The sequence below is a fragment of the Peromyscus leucopus genome, chromosome 19 (genome assembly GCF_004664715.2).
Source record: "Peromyscus leucopus breed LL Stock chromosome 19, UCI_PerLeu_2.1, whole genome shotgun sequence".
Classification (NCBI taxonomy): domain Eukaryota; kingdom Metazoa; phylum Chordata; class Mammalia; order Rodentia; family Cricetidae; genus Peromyscus; species Peromyscus leucopus.
This window is the reverse complement of record NC_051079.1, coordinates 55,816,696-55,836,604: the sequence shown is the minus strand read 5'-3', so window position 1 is coordinate 55,836,604 and position 19,909 is coordinate 55,816,696. Positions and strand designations below refer to the sequence as shown.

At 40.2% G+C, this 19,909-nt stretch overlaps 1 protein-coding gene across 1 annotated transcript in view; it reads left to right on the top strand.

The window, feature by feature from the left end:
• The window catches only part of Fam210a (family with sequence similarity 210 member A), a 38,115-nt gene extending 18,767 nt beyond the window's left edge, over positions 1–19,348 (top strand). Inside the window, exons 2-4 of the mRNA XM_028864668.2 lie at positions 7,281–7,793; positions 11,948–12,059; positions 16,637–19,348. Of these exons, the coding sequence (XP_028720501.1) occupies positions 7,318–7,793; positions 11,948–12,059; positions 16,637–16,870 (822 nt within the window). The 5' untranslated portion in view covers positions 7,281–7,317 and the 3' untranslated portion in view covers positions 16,871–19,348. The remainder of the gene's footprint in view (positions 1–7,280; positions 7,794–11,947; positions 12,060–16,636) is intronic.
• The last annotated feature ends 561 nt before the right edge of the window (positions 19,349–19,909 follow it).

Below are 19,909 nucleotides of genomic sequence, written 5' to 3'. Positions count from 1 at the left end.
TATTTTGTGTTTGGATTCAGTGTTATATAAGTAGCTGCTAGGTCCATTTGATTTAACCCAGGCATTTCTCCATTTATTGTTTATCTGAATGACTTGTATATTGGTGAGAGTGGGGTGTTTAAGTCATCCACTATCACTGTGTCAATATGTGATTTTAACTGTAGTAGCATTTCTTGTATGAACTTGGGCATCCTGTGTTGGGTGCCTTAATGTTTAGAATTGCAGTATCTTCTTGGTGGATTTTTCCTTTGTTGTAGTATGTAGTGTCCTTCCCTATCTCTTCTAATTGGTTCTGGTTTGAAGTCTATTTTGTCATTAAATGGCTACACTGGCTTGCCTCTTGGGTCCATTTGTTTGGAAAATACCTTTTTCCATCCTTTTACCCAGAGGTAATGTCTCTCCTTGATGTTAAGGTATGCAGATGTTATTGGATGCAGAAGAAAAATGAATACTGTTTTTATTATCCAATGTTAATCTGTCTTTTTATTAGGAAATTGAGGGCATTAATGTTGAGAGTTATCAATAAGCTGAATTTATTGATTCCCTGTTATTTTGTTATGATGTGGATTTCCCCCCTCTTGATTTACTGGTCTAGGATTATTTACTCCTTGTGTCTTGGATGTGTAGTTAACCTCTTCAAACTGAAGTTTTCCTTCTAGTGCCTTCTGTCGAGCTGATTTTTTTTTTTTAATTTTTGTATTTTTTTTTGGCGGGGGGGAGACAGGATTTCTCTGTGTAACAGTCCTGGAACTCTCTCTGTAGACCAGGCTGTCCTTGAACTCACTGAGATCCGCCTACCTCTGCTTCCCAGGTGCTGGAATTAAAGGCATGCACCACCACTGCCCAGCTTAGAGCTGAATTTTAAGATAGACACTGCTTAAATTTGGCTTTATCGTGTAATATTTTTCTTTCTCCATTGTTTGTGATTGTGTTTTGCAGGATATAATAGTCTAGCCTGGCACCTGTGGTCTCTTAAAGTTTGTGGCGCATTCATCCAGGCCCTTCGGGCTTTCAGAATCTCCGTTGAGAAGTCATTTGTTATTCTAAAGCAGTGGTTCTCAACTTTCCTAATCTGTGACCCTTTAATACAGTTCTTGTGTCATGGTGACCCTATCCCCCAACCATTGCTACTCATAACTGTCATTTTGCTACTGTTATGAATCATAATGCAAATATCTTTGTTTTCCAATGGTCTTAGGTGACCATTGTGAAATGGTGGTTTGATCCCCAAAGAGGTCATGACCCACAGGTTGAGAAACACTATTCTGATGGGCTTGCTTTTCTATGTTACCTGATCTTTTTCCTTTTCAGCTTTTAAATTCTTTCTTTGTTCTGTACATTTAGTGCTTTGATTATTATGTGTTGTGGGGGATTTCTTTAAAGGTCTTGCCTATTTGATGTTCTGTATGCTTCCTATACCTTGATAGACACCTCCTTCTTTAGGTTGGGGAAATTTTCCTCCATGGTTTTGTTGAAAATATTTTCTCTTTGACTTTGGTTTCTTCTTCCTCTATTCCTGTAATTTGTAGATCTGGTCTTTTCATGGTGACCCAGGTGTCCTTCATGTTTTGTGCATAGAGGTTTAGACATTTCCTTGACTGGGACCCCCATGTCTTCTGCCGTGTCCTCGGCACCCAGGATTCTGTTTCATGTCTTGTACTCTACTGATGAGGCTTACCTCTGAGTTTTTCATTTCCGGTTTTATCTCAGTTTCGGTTTTCTCTAGTGATTCTATTTCTTTGTTAAATACTTTCCTGTCATGAATTGTTCTCAATATTTTCATTCTACTGTTTGTTCCTATTTTCACAAACTTTCTTAAGGAATTTGTTCATATCCTCTTTAATGTACTTGAACATGTTCATAATTGCTATTTTGAAGTCCTTGTCTTGTGCTTCGGCTCTATTACATTTCTCAGGGCCTAGTTCCTAAGGTTACAGTTTTTAGTAGAAGCATATTGTCTTGGCTGTTAATATTTGTATTTTTGTGCTGGTTTCTAGGCACCTGGAGTTCTGATGACTGAGGTGATTCTAGGTGTGGATATTTGATCTTTGTAGGCTGAGTGTTTCAGTCCTTGGCTTCTCCTGATCTCGGAAAGTGTGTGGCTGTGGGTTGCCTGCAGAGAGTGTTTTTGTAGTAGTGGGTGGCAGAGAGGAGTAAGAGATGGCCTAGGAGAAAAGGCTGAGAGAAGCCAAGGGAAAGAGCTAAGGGGTCCTGTCCACACCAAGAGGTGGACTCCCCAGGAAGTCAGAGATGTGATGTGAGGAAGAGCCCCTGAAAGTGAGTTACAGTAAGACAAAGAATAATCTGGAGAGACAGGGATGAGTGGGCTAGGAGGATCCTGCACTTGTATCAAGAGCCTCCAGTGAATGGAATTGAAGTGGGAGAAGGGGCACCTTTAAGCTGGTTATTACAGAGCTGAGGGTAAGAGGGGGGGATGATAATGGAGGACAGGAGGGATGGTGTGAATTGCCTTCCTGAGTCCCAGCCTGGTATGGCCACAGGGGGCCCAGGTAGATAGTTAGTATGTCTTGGTATCGGAGGCTGACACAATGGAATGGGGATGGGTTAGAGAGGAAAACCCACTTGAAGGAGGAAAGCTGGGTCTGTATCAAGGTTTGGTGTTAATTCCCAAGGAATGCATGTTTTGAATTGGTAAATAAAAATGATAGACGTTATATGTTTTTTTTAATCATGCAGCTTATTAAATTTGCCAATTCTGTGAGTCTTGGTAGAGTCTAGTTTTTTTTTTTTTTAATGGATAATGTCATTTGCAAACAAAGATAATTTGACTTCTCTTTATACACATACATCCCTTTCATCATTGCTTTGGCTAAAGTGATATATTGAAAAAGAGTAGGTATCTGTAGATGTAACCAACCGTCTTATTAAATAAGAAACACAGAACCAATGTAAAAGAGAAAGCCAAGAGCTCAGAGCTCAGAGCTAAAATCTCACCCTTCCTCCTGCGGTGGTCTTAGTTTCCCGAAAGAGAGCTATTTCCCTGTGTGTAAGTCATTTCATAGTCATTCTGCCTTCTCATTGGTTGTAAACCCAAACATGTGACTGCCTCGTCACTGTCTGAATGTACAGCCCCCCAGGTCTTAAAGGCATATGTCTCCAATGCTGGCTGTATCCCTGAACACACAGAGATCTATGGGATTAAAGGCGTGCGCCACCACCGCCACACTCTGTCTATGGCTCTAGTAGCTCTGACCCCTGGGCAACTTTATTTATTAACATACAATCAAAATCACATTTCAGTACAATTAGAATACCACCACAGATATCCTTGTGTTCGGGTAGGAGAAGAAACACGGTGAGGTTTTCCTCATGTTAGTATGGCATTGGCTATAGGTCTGTCACATGTAGAAGTTGTGTTGAGTACTGATTCTTCCATACCTGATCTGTTTGGGATAGTTATTGCATATGTTCTCTTTCTACATCTATAAAGATAATCACAATTTTTCATTAAGCTGATGTGTTGTTAGGTCTTTTAATTTTCATACGTTGAAACATTATTGCATTATTGCACCCCAGTAGTAAATCTCACTTTTCATGCTGTATAAACTTTTGGCTATGTAGTTAGAATTGATTTGCCAGTATTTTGTGTGTGTGTGTGTGGGGGGGTGTTGTTAGTGTTGTCTGTTCACCAGTGATACTAGTTGTACCATTGTCTGGTTTTAGTGTCAGAGTCATGTTAACCTTGTACAATGAGATCTGACTTTAATTGAAATGTAGTGTCCAAATCACCTTGAAAGAGAAAATATTCTGTTGTTCCTCTGAGGAATTGCATGGTGTGTGTATGTGTGTTTTAAATTAAGAAAGAAGAAAAGGGGGTGCATATTTAGTCACAGAGTGTTGTGTGTTGATTATGAAAGTGGCTAGGTGATCAGGGTGGAAAAGGAATTAATGAGGAAAAACTAAGACCAGACACCACTTAAAAATTTTTAGGACTTCAATGGTCATCAAATAGCAGGTATATAATCAAAAGCCAGAGAAAAAAAATTAGGCAGTAGGGTGCTTACATCTAAAGAGGATGTGCACAGGTTGCCAAGTTCTATTTGGTTACTGGGAGCAACATTTACCCTATGTAAACATCATCCTAAACACACACACACACACACACACACACACACACACACACACACACACACACAAAAAAAAAAAAACACAAAATTTTATTGGGGAGAAGAACAGCAGGATCAAAAACAATTAAAAGATTGTTTTTATACTTTATAAAACGTAATACACAACACCTAGTGCACAATTAAGGTTATAAGTCATTAAACACATGGCTATTTTGGATCAAGGAACATATAAACAACATAGTTTTATTCCAGTAAAATTCTGGAAAACTAAATTTCTGTAGCACCAAATAAATAATATACTTTTGGAAAAAGTATTTAGCCAACTTATGCAGACTTTTGTACTAGCAAGAGGCCTAATATAACCAGGTATATGGTACCTTTGCTCTACTGGATAAAGTTTAGTCCAAAAGAATTGGCAGGTATCCAAGTTGGCCAGAAACTTGTTACCTAGAAATAGTGCTTGCAAAGCAGGGTTGTTGGCTTTAAGTCAGGGCTCCTCAAAGAAAGGATACACAAAATAGAGATAGACTTGCCAGAATTCATTCCAAGGGCAGAACATACTACTCCAATATCAGAAATGGAGCCCTTTGTGGTCAGATAATACCCCTACTAGCCATCAAAGCTCAAGAAAAAATGAAATGGAGAATTATAGCCCTCAAACTGCAGAACAGTGTAGTCCCAGGACATTGAACAAGACACTTCACTGTATTACAGCATGCAGAGAGTAGAACAGTGCTGCTTCCAGCCAGACTCTGTAATTAGAAAAACAAACCCAAACTTACATGTTCAGAGACTCATGGGTAGTGACAAGTGGCCTAGCCCTGGGGTTCCACAAGTGAACCCAAAAATTGCTATGAAAGAAATGGCAAAGACTTTTGGCCATGCCAGTCTTGAAAAGGATTATATGAAACCTCATTAAAAAAAAATTTTGCCTCAGAAAGATGATTCAGAAACAACTGAGTATAATACCAGATAGAAGCACTAGCAAGAACATGAACATAGAGTGCAAACTATCTGAACTGAAGTTAATTAAAACAGCTACTATAAGCATACATTTCTACCCATAACTTTTACAAAGCGAGAATGGGACATACTAGGAATTCCCAAGGAAAGGGATAGGAAATAATGAGAAGGGAAGGAGAGAATGGACAGTAAAGACCCATATCCTAAAAAATATACCAGTTGAGCTAGTGTGTATTTAAAGGACATACGGGCACCCCTGAAATAATGTAAGTGGAAAATGGTCTGGAGACATGAGTCAGTCTTTAAGAGCACTTGCTGCTCTTTCAGATTTCCAGTACTCATGTTGAATGACTTAAAACTGCCTGTAACTCCAGCTCCAGGGGAATCTGACAGTTTTCCGGCTTCTGCAGGTATCTGCTCATACACATTGAAATACAAATAAGTCTTTAAAAAATTAAGTGGAACATAGATAGGAACCAGAAAGTCACATGGCACAAGATATGAAGGACAATACAGAGAGACATGAAGAACATAAAACACCACTGGAAAAGTTTAAATTCAGAATACTAACAAATATACACAAGCCAGATACTTTTTTGACTTCCTTATATAGTTAGACTATAAAACCAGTACAAAGCCAATGCTCACAAAAATATGCAATAACAATGTTGGACATCTCTACAGGATTAGGCTTAGCTTTAGCAGCCACTAAAGCAGCAGCTTTTACAAGTAGGGCATTAATGCTATGGAATGCAGCCTATGTATGGCCTAGGATAGTAGGAAGTGAACAGAGAACCCATGTCAACACACAAGCAGTACCCCTTTGTGAAGGGAGGCTACAATGGAATTTTCACTTACCACATAATACTTGATGTAGGGTTATCTGTGAGAGCTGGTAGGAAATGATATTAATTACTAGAGAAGAAATAAGTTAGAGTTGATCTTATAAGCTGGATAATTCATTAATAAAGGTTTGTATATGATGACAGATTTTGCTTTCTCTGTCAACTGTCTACTCCAGATAATGAGCCTTCATGTAAAAGTAGGTATTAGGAACTACTAGTTTTTTGTTTTTTTTTAACTCTTACTAGCTGTTAGTAGTAATGCAATTTATAATATAAGATCATCTGTTTTCACAATGTTAGAAGTAATAAATTGCTGGGATGGAATAAGGACTATACATTGGTAGTTCTTAAAATTCCATCTACTACTGAGAAACATGCATTTAAAGAGATTAAATGCTTTGCTCAAAAATATTCTTGATTAAGGACTGTCTTTTTCTGAAGTCCATATTCTTTTAAAAGTATATCTTCTCTTTCAGTGGAGTGAGGGAAGGTTATCTTGGCATGATTGTATGTGTGGCCAGAAGAGGGTGTTGAATCCCCTGGGGCAGGAATTACAGAGGGCTATAAGCTGCTTGGTAAAAGTGCAGGGAATTGAACTCGGGTCCTCTGGAAAAACAAGTACTCTTAACTGCTGAGCCATTTCTCCAGCCCCTTGAATTCTTTAGACAGGATCACCCTTTGTAGCCCAGGCTGTCCCCCAGTCCCCATCTTGTGATCCCCCTGCCTCCCAAGTACCTTGTCACTCTGAATTCAACACTAATGCCAAGTCAAATTATGAGACACTTTTTTTCTCTTTCTCTTCTCTTGATATAGGGGGGAAAGGAGATAAAATACCAGGCTGTTTCTTACCATCATCAATAATGTATGTGATTTACAACTTTGTTATTACTAAGGCTGTTATAGAATAGATGCTACTGATCACAGCTATCCAAACCTTAACACTTGTGAAAGTAACGTATTTACAGAGAGGATTATATCAGAAGTAGCACATGATTCTGTAAGAACTCTGTTAAAGCAGGCATCATTTTACTTGTTGACTTAGGCAAAGTCTGCAAGCAAAGTACATGAAATTATGTCCCCAAAACATCTGAACTCAGATTTGTACAACAGAAGAGTCCTTACGAACATCCTGTTTTTAGTTGTGGAAGGGCTTGTTAATATTACCCTCTGTGGTGTCTGCTGAGCAGACTGTTTGTCTTTGAAGGGTGTGTTTTATGAAATATTAAAATCCCAGTGCCTTAAAACTATATACCTTACCACATTTCCTGCAGATTAGGTAGCAGTTTGTCTGTCCTTTTATTTCTAATGGATAATGGGTAATTTTTTAAGTAGTTTGACTTAAAATGGAAATCTGTGTATAATACAATAATTTTTCTAAATCTAGTCTCTGTAGAAGCTGATATCCATCACCATCCTTCAAAATGCAGTGGAATGTACCACGGACTATGTCTCGGCTGGCACTCAGGACATTCTCAGAACCACAGAAAGCCAGGCTCTTTGAACACCACCGGAGCATAAAAGGACCATTACTTTGGCGTAGAGGTGAATGCAGAGTGGTTTGGATACCACACCTTCGAAAGCAGTGGCTTCATTTACCTGCTGTTCAGTGCCTTGCAAAGCAAAAGAATCTATTAGATGCTCAGCCACCCCAACTAGGAGTCCTTCGCCAGGAACGATGGGAGCAGGATATTTTATCCAAGAGGGTTTTATCTTCCAGTGCCACATCCCGAGACTCTCCATCTGAAAAAAAGGAAGAGCAAGATCCTTTACAAGACAAGTCTATTAGTCTTTATCAACGATTTAAGAAAACCTTTAGACAATATGGAAAAGTTTTAATTCCTGTGCATCTAATAACTTCCGGTATTTGGTTTGGAACATTTTACTATGCAGCTATAAAGTAAGTCTTGGCTTAGTTGACTGCCTTCTCACGTTTTATCACAATGTTAGTCTTCTTGTTTATACTGATAGCCTTAAATAGTTTTGATTTTATTACCTGTATGTGTGTATGTGTGTGGCCGAGCACGTGGAGGGCAGAGGACAACTTGTGGGAGTCAGTTCTCTCCTTCCGCCTTGTGTGCCCAGGATTGAGCTATGTCAGGATGCTTTGTATGGCTTTGGACATACTACATTTTCTTTCTGGAGCTGCTTGAGGAGTCTTGTGGTTCAGTATTGTCAAAGTATTGTCATGTCTTCTCCCAGTTTCTGGTATTGGGGGAAACCTGGTCTTTAGTTAACTGAACATGAGGTTTGTGTTTGGCCTATTATTCTCTGTCAATAATAACTCAGGAGTCAGCTATCCAGTAAGAACCCGAATGATGAGAGAAGCAGTGGAGAAGCAACCAGTGATCTCCTCTCTCTCTCTCCTTCCTCCCTCCGAAAGGGCTGAGATCCTCTCTCAGTGCTGCCTTACTATTTCCTGTCTCCTATCTGTCCTCAGTCTTCCAAAACCTCTGTGGTTCATTTTGGCCAGCTAGTGGCTAGCTCCACCTTCTGACTCCAAGCAAGCTTTATTGTCAGAATACAATCAAAATATTATGTAACAGCCTATTAAAAAGAATTTCTTCCTTTTACTTCTCCTTGCTTTTTTGATAAACAAATTATGTTATTGAAAAAGTAGACCCTAAATATTTTGGAGATACTAGCTGTATTCTAGATTTCCTTAGTTCACCTAAAGCAGCAGGGGTAATTCTGTCAATCCCCTGTAAGATACCTAACCTTGTCTTTCCTCTTTTTCTGTAAAATGCTGTGTCAGAATACAGAAGTGAGACTGCCTGATTTAAAATCACACACCTTGGGCATCACAGCTTGCCCTGGGGCTGTTGGTCAACATGGACTCTGATAGCCAGAGCTACCACCTACTGCCCAGCATGAGAGCTTCTCCTAATGGGTGCAGATTATACATGATTGAAAGTTCACATATTTGAGTGGATGACTTAACCACAAGTAATATACTTAGAAAATCCTGTCTACAGAAGAAAACAAATTGGTATGTGTTCCAATGGGAATGGCTTATTGTCAGGTTGAAGTCGGGTGTATTAAGCTCCAGTTTTCCATCCAGCTAACAAAACCATTGTAGTTCTTTTCTTTTTATTTTGTCCTAACTGGAAAGCACTCTTTCCTTGCTGGTTGCCTACTTACTGTTAAAAAAAAAAAAGGGAGAAAGAACTGTTTCTGGAAGGATGGACATTGGCATCAGTGTTGTATTTCTGACCTGATTGTCTTAGTTACTCCCACAACCTGAAAGTAAAATATCATACTGTATTTAGCTAAGTGGCAATGTTCCGGAGCTCTTAATGTATTTATTTCAGACAGAGCTAAAGTATGCTAATGGGTATGCTTTATACTGAGCTTCCTGACTGCTGCTGTCTGGAAAAGGTGGGATAGATCTATGTTCTCTAAACATAAGTATTCTGTGTAGTCACATACGGCTCAATAACAACTATGTTGTCCCTGCCTTCAGATTCTGTGTGTCCATAGACTCGGGTTCCTAATCACACAGATGCCCTCTCAGCCACAGCTCTGCTGGTGCTTACTGTACTTCCTCTAGATAGTGAATATTCTTTGGGCCTTGTTGAGCTGTCCATAAACTGACAATTAGTAAGCACACATTCCTGCCAGGCCAGAAAGTGGCAAATATTGGATCTTCTGGTTTGATTCAGATTCTTATCTTTATGATAAATGTTTTCTTATTCATTTTCTTATTTGGTCAGATTTTGTCTTTACTTATTGTTGGTGTTAACTGTACAGATTTTGTATGCTGGGTTTAGTGGAAGTAGGAAATTATGAAATAATTTCATAATCATCTTTGTGCTGGAAGATTAAACTAGGTTGTTATGATAGGATGTTACTTTAAAGACTTAATCCATTAAAAGGCCAAGTCTAATACTGGGCCTTACTTTAATAGGATTTTATTGTTGTCTTAAAAGGAAATTGACTGTACAGATAAATGGTAGTATATTGAGCTCCTGGTTGATTTTGAAATTTACCTTTTTAAGATAGTTCTTTCTGCCATTCTGATGTCTTATTTTTGATGCCAGCTAGTCCTCCTGGGTAATGATTAGCAGTGTCTACTTAGACTACTCCCAGGTGGCTTAGTGTCATAGAGAAGTCACCTTTTCCCCTGTTAGCTCAATTATTTTTGTATTAAAAATAAATTAATAGCACACAACTGTCTTAGTATGTCCAGGCAGTTCCCTTTCTTAATGACAAAGGAAAGAGACAGTTATAAGGGAGCAACCTGAGGCCCCCACCTTTGTTAAAAGGCACCCTTTGAATTGCCAGGAATGGGACAAGGGAGAGAAAGGGATGTTATAAATTGCTGTCATATGCTAAACGAGACATAGCTCAACCTGCAAGGCTTCCCTGTAGGACAGTATTTAACCTGAATTTCCTCATGAGAAAACAATCCCACTCTCAGATGGCACACTTGCTATCTGGACATCTAAAAGTCCCCATGCCTTCTGCCCAGAGGCTCTCACAGTCACCTCCAGGTAAGAAGAGACTGCAAAGAGGAGAGGCTGAGAGTGTACTGGGGCAATTTTTTAAATTACAGATTTTATGTTAATAAACTTTTTTGTATTAACCATTGTAAACGGAGGCTTTTCTCTGTCCCGCCCTGTACCGAGGCCGCTTGTAAATAATCACTCAGAGGCTTGAAATTAATTACAAACCATTTGGCCTATTGCTCAGGCTTATCACTAACTAGCTCTTACAACTTAAATTAACCCATTTCTATTAATCTATATTTTGCCTTGTGGCCATGGCGTTAGGTCTGCTGGCATCTTGTTCCTTGAGTGGCTAGATGGCGTCTCCCCAACTCCACCCTTCTTCTCCCTGGATCTCTGCTTGGATTTCCTGCCTGGCTCTTCTCCTGCCTTGCCATAGGCCAAAGCAGCTTTATTTATTAACCAGTGGGAGCAACACATATTCAAAGCATACAGAAAGATATCCCACACGAACCATATACTATTATGTGTATTAAATTTCCTGAGTGTGATAATTACAAGTTTATGTGGATGATTCCTCGTCCTGATACAGAGATACAGAATTATAATCAGGAAAGATTAGAACAATCGTGGTATAATAAAATGAGGAAACTAAAATTATAGAAGTCAGGGCTTACCAGCTTGGGGAATTTTCTCCCTTTTCTCCATCCAAGAATCTGTTGCAATTTATTGTAATTATTCCTTATTATTAGATAAAGAATAATTACTATTACAGATATTCCTTATCTGATAATAAGCATAAAGGCTTGTTTTTAGAATAGTTGGCTTTGTCCAACCCACAGAATCATTCATTCATTTGATAATAATAATTCATTTGATAATTGGTAGAGTTCTAAAGGTAAGAATTTAAGATCCTGAAATGTGAGTTGCAGTGTGTTCTAAGGAAAATGGTGTCTGGGTGAGGAGATGAACATCAAGTGAACAGTTCTGACCGCTCTTCTGTTAGTTCAAGCCAGTACTTGGACTATAATCAAAGTACTGCTTTTTTTTTTTTTTTTTTTTTTTTTTTTTTTTTTTTTTGGTTTTTCGAGACAGGGTTTCTCTGTGTAGCTTTGCACCTTTCCCGGAACTCACTTGGTAGCCGAGGCTGGCCTTGAACTCACAGAGATCCGCCTGGCTCTGCCTCCCGAGTGCTGGGATTAAAGGTATGCGCCACCACCGCCCGGCCAAAGTACTGCTTTTTAAGTAGACTCACTGAATGGCCGTGCGAGCAGAAGGATGACAGTACGACTTTTGTATTGAACTTCAGGAAAGGGTCAAGAGAAATGAAAGCAGGCAATAAAGAATCAGCTGCTAAACGTTCCCTTTTTTTGGTGGTGGTGGTTTGGGTTGGGTTTGTTACTGTTGTTTAGTTTACTGAGAAAGGGCCTCACTATGTAGCCTAGCCTGGCCTCCAATTCTTGAGCCTGCAGCTTTAGCCTCCTGAGCAAATAAAATTTAATGTATATTATGGCTAATTTGTAGTTTATGTTTTCAGATAATCTCCCTAAAGTGCTGTCCTTAAAGGATTACTTATAGGTGACTAAATTTTTGTTTTCTTTTTCAGAGGAGTAAATGTCATCCCTTTCCTAGAGATGTGCGGATTACCTGACAGTGTAGTGGACATCCTGAAAAACTCCCAAAGTGGCAATGCCCTGACAGCATATGCCATGTTTAAGGTGGGTTCCTTGCTTACTCAACAGAGTGCACACTCCTGTCAAACTCACATTGAGCTTTGAACTTTATATATAATTTAAATATCCTATTTCACATTTTGTATTTCTAATGAACAGCAAGTCCAAGAGTAAAACTATGGCTTTAGGGAGAAGTGCCTTAAAGACAGGTAAGCCTAACTTGTTACTGAAATCTAGCATTTGTTTTATTGCTTATAATAGTTCACCCTTCCTTAGCAAATGAGATTGCAAAGGGTTAATCCAAATTGTTCTGTGTGACACACGTCAGGCTTAGTTCTTAGGTATCTCGTTGTAGAGAGTCTTAACTTCTTAGAATATGTAGACACAGTGTTGCCTTTCTATGGACCTGAATATCTTTATTGTAGAAGGGAAGTCTCATTGTAAATCATAGAATTTAGCTATATTAATCTCATTTTTCATTTGAAACTACAAGATTCTATGATTTCTATATCCAAATAAAATGAAAATGTTGGGGAAGTAAGTGTTACTATGTTGTATAAAGTACATAGCATAATGATTTACAATATTATTCAGAAGTAATATTTTTCCTGTCATCTTTACTAGAATCATCTGAGAGCTCAATTTTTCTCAAAGCTTAATTGCTCTGTTTTTCTCACATTAAATTCAGTGTTTTATAGCTATGGGAGGTTAAATTTAACCATAATGTAGCAGAGTACATGATGGCAGTTGAAGTCATTTTTTTTTCTCCTCCTTTCTTCATAGCATCTGACTTAATTGTGTTTTCTTTATGTGCTTATGAACTCCCAGGAATTCGGGGGCCTGTTTTGGGTTTTTGTTCTCTGGTATACTTTTAGGTGCATTAGTGCTTAGCACATTTGGAAAGCTACAAACCCTGTGGATTTCTCCCCGTCATGTCCCTCTGTAGGGTGAGAAATGGAGTATGTCCTGTGTTTTCTGTAACCCACAGTACCTCAAGTAGAACAGCAGAGATGCCTTCTTCCTTAAGGCAAAGCTCCAAAGTGAGGTATGCTAGACATAAAGAGAGAGTGCTGGGCCACTAGCTGGGTCCACATCGGAGCTCCCTCAAATGCCCTTTAACATGCACTATAGCTTACTAATATTTATCTAGCTCTGACTCAAGAAAACACTGTCAGGCCAGATATGGAGGAGCACACCTTTAGTTCCAGCACTTGGGAGACAGGAAGCAGCTCTCAGAGTTCAATGCCAACCTGGTCTACATGATACATTCTGAGACAGTGAAACCCTTTCTTAAAAAAAAAAGAAAAAAAGGGAGAGAAGAAAATGAAACACTAAGTACCTTCCATGTAGAGCATGTAGTCTAGGGAGTACGAGTGGGCAGGTCATGAGCAATTGGAGAGACAGAAAAGGAAGGGTTGAAAATACTCAAGCGTGCGTGTGTGCGTGCATTTATACTAAATGTTACTGAACATTAAGAAAAAAGAGGCCGGGTGGTAGTGGCAATCCCAGCACTTGGGAGGCAGAGCCAGACGGATCTCTGTGAGTTCGAAGCCAGCCTCGTCTACAGCACAAGATCCAGGACAGGCACCAAAACTACACAGAGAAACCTTGTTTCAAAAAAAACCAGGAAAAAAAAAAAAAGAATATACACTGGGCAGTGGTGGCACACACCTTAAATCCCAGCACTCAGGAGGCAGAGGCAGGTGGATCACTATTGGTGAAATTATTAAGGCCACTCCACGTAGTTAAAAGGAAGATTTATTTAGTGGGTGACTTACAAATGACGGAATAGGTAGATCGTAGTGGGGGGTCTGGGGAAGGTGTATCACAGTCCAGCGGTGTTCTCTGGAGCTCTGCTCAGTCAACCTCCACCGTCTCAGGTCCAGGAACAGAGAGAGCGCTCGCCCATCCAGGTCTCGGGTCTCCAGACTCCTCCCTTGGCCCCGCCTCGTAGGCGTGACAGTTGCCAGAGTCTCAATGGGGGTTGGAACTTCCAGATCCAAGCTGGAATGGCTACCCACTACATCTCCCCCTTTTTGTCTAAATAAGAAGGTTCTAAACTAGTACAAGACTATATACAAAGGAATGGTTATCAAATATTGTCCAGAAATAATGAGGGATAATGACCTAGATAAGATGGAACTACAACCAATGCAAACAATATCAAGCAAGAAACACATACTAAAATCCAGAGAAGTATAGAGCATAGGTAAATGGCATGTTATAAAGATCATTCCAAAAGGTGTCCTGTCCTAAAGAACCTGAATCTAATACTTAATATGTTCTATCTAAGATATTATATATACTAAGTTGTAACTATAACTGCTAGTCTTCAATCCCATCAAAGACCTGAGAGGGAACATAATGGTACCTGAGAAATGGAAGATGGATTCAAGCAACTTTCGGGAGTCTTGCAAGAGTAGACAGAGACAGCTGGCAGCCTGGACAGTCACCTAATGTTTCTCAGCATATTGGTGAAATTATTAAGGCCACTCCACGTAGTTAAAAGGAAGATTTATTTAGTGGGTGACTTACAAATGACGGAATAGGTAGATCGTGGGGGTCTGGGGAAGGTGTATCGCAGTCCAGCGGTGTTTTCTGGAGCTCTGCTCAGTCAACCTCCACCGTCTCAGGTCCAGGAACAGAGAGCGCTCGCCCATCCAGGTCTCGGATCTCCAGATGCCTCCCTTGGCCCCGCCTCATAGGCGTGACAGTTGCCAGAGTCTCAATGGGGGTTGGAACTTCCAGATCCAAGCTGGAATGGCTACCCACTATAGATCACTGTGAGTTTGAGGCCAGCCTGGTCTACAGAATGAGTTCCAGGACAGCCAGGGCTGTTAAACAGAGAAACCTGTCTCAGGAGGAGGAGGAGAAGGAGAATATAGCTAAGAGCACTTGAATGCATAATACACGTGTAGGCAAAACACACATGCACAGAAAATAAATACTTAAAAATATTTTAAGAAAGAATAAACCAGATAAGGAGGTGTCTTGGTGTGTGTTAGTTTGTTTTTCCCATCCCCACACCCCAGGTTCTCCCAGATTGCAGATTTAGATGGGAGGTGCTCTGAGCAGTTAACAGATTGATCTGGTATCTCTGGGAGCTGGGGAGAGGGGGTGAGGGGGTTGGTCCCAGCAAAGGAAACCTTGAGGACTGCTGGATGCTAGAGGGCTAGCTAGGAATCATTGTTACTGGAATGAGCAAGAGAGGCAGACATCTTGCCAGATCAGGAGCCTGTGTGCTACAGGGCAGGAAACTATAGGGTAACTAAGCATGTGACGTCAAACCACTGCACCTCTGTAGTGACAATAGTTCTCATTAAGGCCAAGCCATCAGGACGAGGCTGGCTGTTGCAGGAGCCTAGACTGCATGTCCTCATGTTCACACCCTAGTGGTGTCCTGAAAGGCAGTCAGAAACAATTGGGTAGTGGATATGTTTGAAAGAAACTAATGGGCTTTCCTAATGATGTGCATACACATTATGTTAAAGAAACGGATTAAGAGCTACTCATTTTGGCCTGAGTAGCTGGAAGAACAAAGTTACCATTTCCTGTGGTGAGTAAAATTTTGGAAGAAGCAGGTCTGACTGGGGCAGTAGAAGTCAGTAAGTTTGTGCATGTTAATTTTTAAAATGGAGTCAGAAGTGCGAGTGCAAATGATTTAGGTAGTTAGCTGTACGTGTATTTGAATTCAGGGAAGGGGTGCAGTATGGAGCTATAGACTAAGAATTCTTAATACATAGATGACAACAAAAGTGTGAACCTGGACAGGCCATCAGGAGTGAGAAAGTGAAGAGTCGACAGACCTTGTTGAAAAGCTAGAGTGAAGTGACCAGTGCACCTGAGAAAGGCCAGGTGGGGGGTGGTCCCGGCTCCAAGTGCCTGGGAATCATCTTAGAGTGGCCCAGGCTGTTCACAGCTAATGGTGGGTGTTGTTCCCAGAAGTCATTAAAACTGATGCGAGCAGGTCGGTGGGACACGGGAACAACGGGGAGAAGAATGGGGGAGCATAGGTGGCACTTTCCAAATGTTGCTATGTAATATGCCTGCTCCAGCTCCCGGGACCATGTGGCCATTTGTTTTACAAAGCCGTTCCACTGCTTCGGGCCTCTTGGCTTTTGTCCTTACTTTTCTGATCAAAACGAAGGGTTGCCCGTGGCCTTGGGAGACATCAGCTCCAGCCCCTGTGGTGAGATGGTAGCACTCCTGCAGGAAGAGTTAAAGGAGGTGATTTGAGAAAGGAGTGAAAGTGAGGCCAGCAAGGAAGAGTCTGACTCATGCTCAGCCTCCTGCTAGTTCAGCAGCAGATGGGCAGTGCAGGGCGGAGGCTGGGGGCTCAGAAACATGCCCGTATCTTTCTGCCCTGTGCGCAGACCTGCTCCCATGCTCTTAGCATTCCTTAGGGTCTGAGTGCAGCTGTCTGGGATAACCCTGAAATCTCCATTTTAAAATAAGTCTGCAGAATTGTTAGAAAGACAAACAATAGAGAGTATTATATACTCACCTTCCCAAACCGAATAGTGTATGCTGATTATTACCAGAATTTTCAATTCCAACTTAATTTTGTTTATAGTCATAACCAGATGTTGATCTGCCTGTTTGCTTTTTTTCCTTCCCTTAAGATTGCGACACCTGCCCGCTACACTGTGACCTTGGGAGGAACATCCTTTACTGTGAAGTATTTGCGAAGTCATGGTTACATGTCAACTCCACCACCTGTCAAGGAGTATTTGCAGGACAGAATGGAAGAGACTAAGGAGCTCATCACAGAGAAAATGGAGGAGACAAAGGACAGACTCACTGAAAAATTACAAGAAACCAAAGAAAAAGTTTCTTTTAAGAAAAAAGTGGAATAAGGGTGCCTTATGTAAGATGTTAGAGAAAACCCCACTCTTTAACCCTCCGGAGACTCTGGGCAAAGAAAGTGTTCTGAATTTTTTTTTTTTCTTCTTTGGTTACTTGCCTAAATGTATCAGTCCTCTGAGGGTTAAAGAACAGAGATAGTTTTTTGGCTTTGTTTTTAAGTTAAATAACATTAGGGGAAAAAAATAATCAATGTTTTTCAAAATGAAATGAACCCAGCATACAAATTGTATATGAGTTGCAGCAGTAAGCAGTAGTTAATGTCCTGGAAGTCAGAGTTCTTTTTCCATATCCTCAGAATCAAATTTGCTTCATGGTCTCTGACACCTGCAGTGTGTGTGCTGGGCATTCTACGCCCAGAGTCAAAGGCAGTAAGTGCCCAGTTCTGTGGGAATGAACATCTACCGTTCAGACTCTGGGTAAGAGACCAGAGAAGGTACCTACCGGTTAACAGGTAGATCTTATTTCAAGAAGGCTATCTAAATCCAGTCTTATGTTTATAAGATATATTGGTTATGTGATGAAATGGACCCTTGTAAAATGGTTTTTAACTGGAGCTTGTCAAAATCACATTTTTAAAGCAAATTCTTTTTCAAACTTGACTATGCATGGTGGTTGGATACTTGGACAGTCAGACTTTCTTGTAATTCACTTCTGTCTTCTCCAGCTAATCTTTGGAGGAAAGTAAAAGTTTTTTTTTTTTTATAAACTTTATTATTGACATCACATACATGAGCAACTCAAGTTCACTCTTCTTAACTACATCAAGTTTTGAAAGACCACTGCTGACTTTGGAAGAGCAAGTCTGTGTAACTGCCTGTGCTCGAGAATGGAGGCTCCTGGTGGGGTGCGATGGGGGAGAATGGAGAACAAGTGGGCAGTGCACCCATGTGGTTCATCTCAGATCTCTCCCATACTTAAAACCCTTGTGGGATTCTTGGTCCTTATATCCCTGGTCAAAACAAAAGAGGCCTGTCTGTCATGGTCTCATTAGAATTGTGGTTAATGTCTCTCATATTGGAAGGAACAATTCCTGCTTAAATATTCTGCTGACTGTGTATAGCTCGTAATGACATCTCATTGTGGCTGTCAGGCAAGTCCCTTGCCTGTAGACTGTCTCTGTTGGTGTGGGAGTGCCTGTGTGTCATTTTTCACTCTCGGCTTTCCTTCAGGTCTAACCCTTGGGGTGACACTGGAGCAAGAAATGGCCTTTGTAGGGGGCATTGGTTTTGATTTGCCATCAGGAAAATGTCAGAGACCTTGCCACATAGCTATCCCATTCAGTCCCTGCTTCCTGACAGGATTTACGTCAAATGCTTCATTTGCCCAGATTTAGACAATGATGGGATAACGTCACATTTGAGATACCCAGTCACTGTATGGAAGCACTCTAAGTGAGAATGCTGTGGTTGGAAGCATTAGAGAAGGGGATTTGTCATGGGCCTCTGTTCTTTTGTTCCTTGGCAGGTGATTAATCTGAGGCAGAGTTCAGTGCACTGCTAGAAATTGATGGCACACTTTCAAGTATAAACATGACAGCAACACACTTTAGCATGCTTTTAAACAGTAAAATACTAAATGCTGATGTAGTAACATTTCCCCCCTTTTAAACGACCAAGAATGCCATGCTAAAATGTAGTAATATATAGAATTCTTTCTCCTAAAACCTTTTACCTGTCCTGGTGCGTAGGGCATATATATCATCTAGTGGAGGTAATCTGAGACTCTCAGGACATTTCTAATAATCATGAGACTACAACTTTCTTGTCCTGCGTAGATATCTTCTGCCTAGTCCATTGGAGTCTTATCACTATTCAGTTTTATGTCTGGGTTGTGTCTCCCAATTATAGCAAATGAGGAGCTGCTTGTATGTGCTTTTAAATCCAATGAAAAAGTCTCTAAAGATTTGAGAAGTTACATTATTACTACTTGGCATCAGAGATGTCATACAAATGCTGTTGCCGATATTATCCTTAAAGCAATCCACAAACAACTTATGGGGGAGCCTGCAGTGTGTTGATAGCAGACAACGGTAACATGCCACCTTAAATTATCACATTGTATAATATAGATTTTATATATGCTGAATTGCATTTTATTTACAGCCAATCTTGCATTTCTCTTAGCTGCAAGGGAAACCAGGAAGCTCCATGTCTGGTATGCACATTTATCCTTTTGAAAGATATGTTAATGTCATGAATGAAGCTGTGACTGAGTTTTTTTTTTTTTTTTTTTTTAATGGACAGAAAACATTTGCCTAGCACATGAACAAGTTCAAATGAAAATGGATTAGGTAAGAGGCTTGGTTTGTTAAAGAATAAGAGTAAAACCAGCCTTTCAAAATACCACATCATTGAGAGCCTTTTGTGCAAAATGGGGTGCTGTTTGGATTTCACTGAAGGGAAGAGAAGTATGTATATTAGGATTAGCTTTCTCCCCGTAGTGAAATAATAAAACAAAGAATTCAAATATTCCCGAGTTTTCCATTGTAAATCCACCTCCATCTTCTGAATTCTTTATGCTCTCGGTGAGCTGGAACTGGGCAGTTGTCTTGTTTCTGGGGTCTTAGACCACAGTTCTGGGAATCTTGAGCATCTTTATAGTGTGGGCAGAAGAGGTGTTTGAAGAAAATGAAGCTATATTTTAGACACAGTGAGCTTTTTTTAAATGCCTTTTGCACTGGGTTCAAGTCTTTAGGATTTCATAACTGCTTCAAATGTAAACAGAACTATTGTAGATGGTACTAGTGAGGATGGGCAGGAGGTGAATTTAGCAAGTGAGGCAGGGGAAAATGAGTTCATCTTTCTGAGTTCTTTTTGAAATCGAGATTTTTGCAGTATACACACATATTTTTTAATTATTAAAGGGCTCCTAAAATGAGGTTGTTGTAGAATTAGAGGAATAATTTTCTTGGTAGCTACAGTTCATTTTCTGAAATATTGTTTCAGATTTCCAAAACTGAGTCTCCATAAGACCTAAAATAAGGTAAATTTAAATGTTCCAAAGTTCTTTCTGCCCTATTTAAGTGCCCT